Genomic DNA, 9,449 nt, shown 5'->3' on the forward strand with positions numbered 1-9,449 from the left:
GCCTGCCTCCGTCGGTCAGGTGACTCGGTCAGGTGTGTGATTACCAGATGACACCCCCCCCCCCCCCCCCCCCCTCTCCCCCCCCAGGGTCAAGGCTGCAGGATGCCAGGCTTTTGATAGGACGCAGTAAACGATACCCACACGGTTATTCTCAACATAATGGCCGAATGCTTAATAGCAGCCTCTGTTCTGATTGTTCAGAGCCGAGGGGGGGAGACCAGGCCTGAGAGGCCCTCAGGTAGACACCTGATATGGAGAACCCCCCCACATGCTCTCTCTCTTCCTTCCTTCCTTCCTCCCTCCCTTCTCTCTTTCTGTCTCTCTCCCACTCTCTTGCTTTTCTCTCTCCCTTCCCTTCTCTCTTCCTTCCTACCTCTCCTCTCTCTTCCTTCCTCCCTCTCTCTCTCTCTCTCTCTCTCTCTCTCTCTCTCTCTCTCCTCATCTCTCTCTCTCTCTCTCTCTCTCTCTCTCTCTCACACACACACACAACCCACCGAAGATCAAGAATGTGAGGAACACAGGTGGCACTTTGTCCTCTAGACTAGAGACTATAATGACAAGAGACGTCTCTGTTTGAAACCGGTCCAGCTCGTTGACAGTAGGATGGTCTTAGACGAAACCCTCTGCAGGATTCACCTCTCTCCCTCTCTCTCCCCCCCTCCCCCCCCTCTCTCTCTCCCCGCCCCCTCTCTCTCTCTCTCTCTCTCTCTCTCTCTCTCTCTCTCTCTCTTCTCTCTCTCTCTCTCTCTCTCTCTCTCTCCCGCCCCCTCTCCCGCCCCCTCTCCTCTCCCCCCTCTCTTTCTCTCTCTCTCTCTCTCTCTCCTCTCTCTCTCTCTCTCTCTCTCTCCTCTCTTCTCTCCTCTCTCTCTCTCTCTCTCTCCCGCCCCCTCTCTCTCTCTCTCTCTCTCTCTCTCTTCTCTCTCTCTCTCTCTCTCTCTCTCTCTCTCTCTCTCTCTCTCTCTCTCTCTCTCTCTCTCTCAAATTAACCTCTTGATTCTTTAGCAGCGAGTCCTGACTGAACCTCTACTACAGGATTCACCCTCCAGCAGCAAGTTCTGACTGAACTCCAGATGCTCCTCCGTCCACTTGGTGGAAATATGTAAATATTTTAGAACATCACCCTGGCTAAAAGAAGAGGGTGGTTTCCTCTCTACTGCTGCAAATAGATCTTGGAATAATTCCGGACAATTCTCTGGAACGAGTATACGCAACATTCTATCTGCTGATGTTGTTTGCTTGGTGCTGTTGTTGTTGTTGTTGTTGTTGTTGTTGCACGCACACAAGCCTGAAGTGAGAGGTGTAGTGGACAGGGTGAGAGTGCAGGTGTCTCACGGTGCTCCTCCTGTCTGTCTTGTATGGGAGCCCTGGTAACAAGATGACCTCAATATACACTCGAGTCTTCCCCTGAACCTCTTACTGACAGTTCAACATTGACAGCAGGTGCAGTAAATGATGTGACATTCTCTGAAACTGTTCCTCGGAAATCTTATCCGCGTGACAAATCTGAGGATTAATTCATATGAAGCCCTCTATACCTGTATCCATTATGCAAATTAAATATAGTGAAACTATAGGATTCCTTTGTCATCTCAACCAGGCGGGTAGCCTGGGGGGGATTATGCATTTGGTTGCGTGCATGCGCGCGCGTGTGTGTGTGTGTGTTTGTCTGTCTATGCGGAGCTAATCTGGCAAACTGAAAGGCCGTGGTGGATGAAAGTTGCCACAGAGGCTGACGGCAGACCAAGGATGCGACTCCACTCCACTATCCACTTTTCTCTTCTTAAAGACTCAGCTTTCCAGTTCGGAAGCTCATGAACACTTAGCCATGTGTTCTTTACCCTGTTGGTAGTACATCTCACTAGGGATGTCCCGATCAAATTTTTTTGCTCCCGATCCGATCCCGATCATGTGATTTTGAGTATCTACCGATACCGATCTTTCCCGATCCGATAAATTTTTTTTTGATTTTTTTTTTTTTTTATCCCAATTTCTCACATTACATTCACCCTGAATGTTGACGTTATCCAGGTGAAAAGTTAACTTCATTCAAGCGAGGCATTGCAATCCTTGACATAAATCATTTGATGTATAATTAAATCAAAGGAAATGCGTTTGGGTCTGAGAGTGTGCTGGTCTGCCGTTCTGCAGCTGGATACTATTGGTTTGTTTTGGCAAAATTCTTCTGCTCTGTGTGACAATAAATAAATGAATGATGATATGCAATTTAAAACCAAAACTAAGGCCTCAGTATGAGTTTAAGACGTGAACATGGTTTGTTGAATAAAAAAAAAAGGGTAAGTATTTATTTTTTTGCCGATCCCGATCTTCGGAAAATCACGTGATCGGCCCCGATCCCGATCACGTGATCGGATCGGGACATCACTACATCCCACCACATTTTATGTATTTTTCTGTCGTTTGCTAGCTTACCTAAATGACAAGGAGGCACCGTCACATATCAACAGTCAACAGAGAACGATAGGATGTTTTCCCCTCCATGTGAGCATGACCTATTTGCATCTCTGTCTCTATGCTTACTTGCTAACTTGCTTCCTATCACCCCTCCTATGCTTCCTATTACTGTCTAGCATTCGCATGCTAATATGCTAATAACTGGAGATAATAATTGGAGAGCGGTCTGTCGGTCAGTGTGTTTGTTAGCATTAGCAAAGGAAGGGTGATAGCAAGCATGCTAATGATAATGCTAACAACTATAAGGAAAGCCGTCAGTGTGTTTTTCTGTCTGTGTGTTCGGCGTGCTGCCTGGTGGAGATTTGCGCTCTACTGAGCGCACCTTTCTAGTTTTTATTTGTACACACTAAAGAGACTCATCACAGCAATACTATGTATATGGTGTATAATATTATCATAGTATTATTTGATTCACTATAGTATTTCTATAGTAATGGGTGTGTACAAAAACAAGGACAGGTGATTGATTGAATGAACATTTTATGAACAGATTGCAGAATGGGTACAATACAGTACGGCTCAATACACACAATTGTTAAGGGGATGCAGACCAGAGAAAGACTTTCGTCTTGTTTACATCAGGGTTCCCCATTTTCAATTCATAATGAATTGTAAGTAAGGGTGCAATTAGCACCGTGCAATCCATTCTTTGTGGATCTAGCCTGCGTCTATACTTTCCGTAGCCGCATTTCTGGCAAGACACTCTCTGATTGGCCGACGCCTGTTTCTACACTGGTTAAGCTTAGGCACTCTTTCGAAGTTGGTTAAGGTTAGAGTTTGTCTTAGAGCGTGGCGATAGAATGCCAGGTAGTTTGCAGGCTGTTCGACGCGGAAATGGGCAAAGACACAGCTCGTCACGCGATTGGGCAACAGTGGCCAATCAGAGAGCGTCTGCCAGAAATGCGGCTACGGAAAGTATAGACGCATCTAGCCCTTTGTGTCAAAGATACAAAGCAAAGTGCCATGCCTGTGAACCGCCACTGGGGGCAGAGTAACAGTGAGTGCCCGAATGAGTGACATTGCCAGTCAAATGAAAGCATTCACATATAAAAACACAGGAATACTATAGTATTGCTATAGTTTAAGTTGTGTATTGGGTTGTTACAAATGTCCCCTGGTGTGAATGACCTGATTGTGGGGTTTGGTTGGTAGTGAGAGAAGGAGTTTGACTTACCGACCCAAAGAGCTCTCCTTTCTCATTCATGCCCAGGTAGAGTCCGGCGTCCACCCCCCTGATGCTGACCAGACCCACGGCCAGGCTGATGAACTCCAGGATACCTGAGGTCCAACACAGTACTGGTCAGACAGCACTACAGACACACCACACACAACACACACAGCAGCCATTTTGACTTGTCATAGATGGGTAAACAAATGGGCAACCATAGATATAGAATAATGAACCATATCGACTATTCGGTATGATGTATTCTATATCTATGGTTACCACTTTGTTTACCTGTGTATGACAAATCAGAATAGCTGCTGTGAAATGGGTCTAAATGGCCAAGCTTCAAAGTAGAACATTTTAATATCTTCGGAAAAAATCGACGATCACGAAATAAATAAAAGTATCTCTATTTTAGGTTAGCGTTGGACGTGAGGTCTCTACCGAGGTTACGGTTAGGGTTAGGGTTATGGTAAGGTAAGGTTCATAGACAACTTTTTAGGTGAAAATTATGACTAATTCTGACGTTGTAGCTTGTACCATGTCTCGTAGAGCTATAGCGGTACAGTCAGCTACAACTTGGACATAATGTGTTGGAACAACACACACAAAAAAGACACAACCTGTTTTAAAACGTTTTTAACACTTTGATTGCCTAAGGCTAAATTCATGATATACCATAGGTTGCCAGCTCTATTTGTCTATGGAGAAGTTCCCCTTCTTTGCAGGGCTATAACTTTTTAAATTCTATTGCTAAATTGCCATTATTAGGGCCCATTCAATGTCCTATATGTATTGTTCAGGGTGTATGAACGTTAAACTTTTTCATTCACATATTCATACTAAAATATGATCTAAAGTATAAGTATGTTTTCATCTCTTTCTGCAGCTTTCTCCAGAACGTGATTTATAGCCCCAAATGCATTATATTGATGATCAAATACAGTTTGATAGCAATCGGCGCGATATAAAAAAATCCAACTGGACGGACTTCTGGAAGTTACTACATGTCATCTGATGTTGACCGGATGGGCGAGGGGGCGTTTATAATTCCGTGGGCAGCGTTATACCATTCATCTAATGTGGGTCAAATGTTCATCATAGCAGTTAGTGTCGAACACGGAAGTATTACACGCTAAAACTCACCCCAGTCTCCGCGGGCCGTTGGGCGATCAGCGTGGGGTAGACAGTTTTCCATTATGGGATGTAAAAATATCCGGTCCATATCCAGCTTGTATAATAGTATATACGTCCAAATCATGTTGTTTATCGAGTTATTGGCAACGGATCGCTATGTATTGTGACGAGCTAGAGTGCCGGAACCTATACCGAGTGCCCGGAAGTAATATGGGTGAACAGCACATCGTCCAAGTAACTTCCTGTTTGGCGATTGCGCCGATCGGCCACCAGATGGCGCTCTTGAACCGCTAGAGGGTTCAGTGGGGCTTTTTGGTGGGTCTCAGGCCAGCGGATGGGAAATATGAATCCGATCACAGATTTTTGAAATATTGATATCAAAGACGAGTTACGGCGTCTTCGGCAACTTGAGCATGGCGGGGAAGGACGCCTAAACTCGTCTTCTGGCAGTTAAAGTGTTAACTGTCGTTTTTTTCCCGGCCGCCCCGTGTGTAAACAGCCCGACCTCGCTTAAAATGTGTAAATAAAGTATTTATCGACCACAGAAAGAAGGTACATAATGTACGTACGTTATAACCATAAGCGATATATTTATGTTTTGTATCGAGTCCAAAAAGCACGATCAGGAGATAAGCTAACAATGCTTGGGGTGGGGGGGGCAAGTGTGTTTACCACTGAACCAAACCACCCACCCTGATGCAAACACAGCACCCTAACCCCAACGCGTCTATACTTTTACCAACTAACTTGCATTTTTTTCCGCAATCTGATTGGCCACTGACGTTTCTGGTCATGTGACATCTGCGCCAATCGTGTGACGCCTGTTTCTATCACTGGTTAAGCTTAGGCACTCTTTCGAAGTTGGTTAAGGTTAGAGTTTGTCTTAGAGCAGGGCGATAGAACACCAGACCTGATTCCAAACTCTAACCTTAACCAACTTCGAAAGAGTCGCCTAAGCTTAACCAGTGATATAACTAGGCGTTAGGTAGTTTGCAGGCTGTTAGAGGCGGAAATAGGCGCAGAAACAGGCGTCACGCGATTGGCGCACATGTCACATGACCAGAAACGTCAGTGGCCAATCAGATCGCGGAAAAATGTAAGTTAGTTGGTAAAAGTATAGACCCCAACACAGGTGGCTTGGTCTAGACTAGAGTGGCCCTCACCCACCCCCACCACAAGCATTGTTAGTTTGACTCCCGATCTTTTGGACTTTCGCCAATACAAAACGTAAATGTATTACTTACATGTATATATAACATAACGTACATTATGTACCTTTTATCCTGTGGTCGATTAAGTACTTAATTTACGTTTTTTTCCCCGATGAGACCGCGTCGGTGTAGATTGTTGTACCGTCGTCTCGTGTCCTTTCGTGAACCCCTATGCCTCGATTCTGACACAAAACCGAGTCCAATGACAACCACTGGCAGCCGACCAGTATACGCTATTGAAATTTCTCCTTCAAAGTCGCACGATGACATCAGAGTATGCTGGACAGATGAGGTGACGGATCCCCGGAGTCTCTCTAGCGAACGTATGGATGAGGACACAGGGCCAGCAGGACCAGATCTCTAATTCTTTACAGCCCGCTGACATAACATCACACACACTTTGTTTATTCACATCATTCCGGACCCAACGGTGACCACCGTACATCGCTCTATAGTCCCTGGTTTCTCAATCTATGGCTCCTGGACCCAGAATGGGACCCCAAGAAACCCTGCCTTCTTCTGGTGGGTCCCCCCACATGACAACAGTCACGGTGTGTCTGTGATGTGATGCAATGAGCCCGGGGACCGTCCCACAAACAAGAGAAGACATTTTAAAAGCTAAAGAGCCAATACAATGATGTAAAAAAAAAAAAAAAAACGTTTTGTGGAATGTTAATGTTAGGGTGTCGTTTTCTCAACTTCAGATGTATAATTTGATTCGTTATAACTGTTTTAGTGCAGCCTCTCTGAGCACAGCCAACTCTCGGTATGTTGAGGGGGGGGGGGGGGGGGGGGGGGGCGTGGCCTTCTGTTCATTGAAAGGAGATGTCATGTTAGTATCGTAATACACACAAAGCTTTCAAATGTAAACAAATTAATGGGACCAGTGTGATCGGTTGCTATGGGAGATTAACATTGGCTATAACTGTGCTTGTGCTAGCGGGTGATGCATAATTATCACAGTCGCTGTGGATGTTTTTGAACCACTAGAATTAGCAAACTATAGTTTCATTCTGTTTGTGGACTAGCTAGCTGGTGTGCTTTCCAACTACTGACAGCTGACAGACTGACTGACGGGTGAATCATTCAGGGTATAACCCAAGCAGATCATGCGATCTCTTCAAGGAAGCAGATATCTGAAATGGTTTGATTTTGTTGATATCCAGGGGGGGATATAAATGAAAGGACTTTAGGCATCATTTTCACAATAACAACAACAAATAGTTCTAACAATAGACTAACAACATCGATTTTCATTGTACTGGATCATCTGAACGGTGTAGCATCACAACGAGTTTCCAGAGACTGTATAATGGTGGTTGTTTTTGTCATCTTTCTGTTGATGCCTCCTATAATGATGACTGCTATGGTGTCAGAGAAGAGGTAACTTTTATTGAGTCAAATTGTACAGTAGTAATTATGGGGCTGCTGCTGGGTCACAGGAAGTTACAGTGAGGTGAGCAACACACATCTAACCGTGACGGAAGACGTCAAACTGGTATAATTAAAAGCTATTGACTCTTTATGAACTACGCTCGTGGCTGTGATGTTAACGTTAAGTCAGACAGAATACAGCTGGGTGCCTTAACTGGCATGGGCCCACGTCAGCCACCACCTGGTTCCCATTCCTTCTGAGCCCCTTTCTAATGCCAGAGGATGACAAAGAAGATCCCCCTAATTCTTTGTAGGGTGAAGAGCGTGTTTTATATCCCTTTAATCAAAGCCATGGCCCTCCTTGCAGCTCTTGACAAAGACCTTGCATTTTAAGCTGTGAAGCCAGAAACAAACACACACGGACCACCCAACCCTGTAAACCGGCTTGTGTTGGCTGAGGGGAGAGCATTAAACCTTCCACGAATTCCACAGTGGTCATGCTTTAATTTAGAGCAATTCCACTCTTTTCCAGAGCAAAAAAAGCGAGGCTGCACCTGCAAAATGACTGCATGGATATGAGGCGCAAGAAATGCGCATATCTGCCCCCTGACCTCATTTGTTTATCATTCTGATGCAAACCACACCTCGAATGATTTATATTAATAGTATAATCAAGGGGTGCGCATGCAGTGTGGGCTGGATATACTTTGAGTGGGTGCGCGGACAGACGCGCGGAGAGGCGCACGGGCCCCATAGCTGTGCGCGCCGCTTGTTTTCCGCGGAGGAGAGACACCTGCGCCCGTTGCCAGTAAAAGGGTGTGCGGCTTTTCTGAAGGCTGCGGGTGACTTTAACGCGCAAACATCAAAGTACCTCAATATGACTAATCACCGCGGCCTATACGGGAAACAAGTATTTTATAGCAGGCCAATAAAAAGCAAAAGCAACCAATGTTCCCGATAAATCTTGTTCGTGCAGTTCAACAAACAAGTAAAGTAAGATATTTGATATTGCCATTTTTTTTCTCACACCAGAGACGTCGAAAAGGTTACTGTTACTCCATGTGAATGTCAAATAGAAAATGGTAAAATGGTGCATTTATATATCTCTTTTTATCCAAAACGCTTTACAACTGGTTCCTCACATTTGACCCATTCACTCACACAACCATGCAAGGTGCCAACCTGCTCATCGGGCGCAATTAGGGGGTTAAGTGTCTTGCTCAAGGACACTTCGACACGCTGCCCGCGGGAGGAGCGCTCGGGAATCAAACCGGGAACCTCCAGATTACCAGACAACTGCTCCTCTAACCACCCGAGCTATACTGTCGCCCCCAAAAGGTTGCTCATACAAAAAAGTGAATCTTCGAATATATAGGCTGCTGCACTAGCAATGGTCGAACATTCATCATCATCACCATTACGCACCGAATCTGCTGTGGTCCTGCCTCGTCCCGTGCACCGTCCCGTTGGGGAATATCTCCAGCTGGAAGCCTGTCCTGCAGTACAGCTGCCTGCGCCTCAGGATCCCCTTGAGGTGCCCGAAATCCGTGAGCGAGCCCCGCTGCAGCCTGCCCTCGATCTGCCCCAGGCGCTCGCTCAGACCCACGGGCGGCTCCGGCGGCGCGGGCATCATGTTGTTATTTCCGAGTGCAGCGTGAGGGAAGCTTTGTATATCCAAATCGAGCGTCCCTAGAAAAACCCCGACCTCTGCCATGATGGTGCACACAGCTGTCAAAAAGCGACTAATGTAATTAAAATGTACGTTGATTCACACAGGGAGGGAAAAAGGTTTGCTGTGAAACATGGAAGTCCAATCCATATATATATATTACGCACACAAAGCGAACCCGGCGCGCCGCGCGCTCTCCCCCTTCCAGAGTCCTTTCAGTTTATTATTAATCGTCCTTTACTATATTCATCAGTTTGATATCTCTGTTTATCAGATGGAAAGACCCTATTATATACATACTCCCCACGCATTCTCACATTGGATATTCAAATCCAAGCCACGCCTGGCTGGCTGGCATCCCTTCTTACGCGCCGCGCACCGGCTAGTTTGCTTTACCGAATATGTCTTTCAGTCCAAC

At 45.8% G+C, this 9,449-nt stretch overlaps 1 protein-coding gene across 1 annotated transcript in view; it reads right to left on the bottom strand.

Moving 5' to 3' along the window:
* Positions 1-9,168, bottom strand: part of fgf16 (fibroblast growth factor 16) — a 10,709-nt gene extending 1,541 nt beyond the window's left edge. The window contains exons 1-2 of the mRNA XM_084332208.1: positions 8,788-9,168; positions 3,647-3,750 (exon numbers count right to left, since the gene is read on the bottom strand). Of these exons, the coding sequence (XP_084188334.1) occupies positions 3,647-3,750; positions 8,788-9,076 (393 nt within the window). The 5' untranslated portion in view covers positions 9,077-9,168. The remainder of the gene's footprint in view (positions 1-3,646; positions 3,751-8,787) is intronic.
* Positions 9,169-9,449: the final 281 nt, after the last annotated feature.

Source organism: Notolepis coatsorum, assembly GCF_963971535.1.
Source record: "Notolepis coatsorum genome assembly, chromosome: 16".
Lineage (NCBI taxonomy): Eukaryota > Metazoa > Chordata > Actinopteri > Aulopiformes > Paralepididae > Notolepis > Notolepis coatsorum.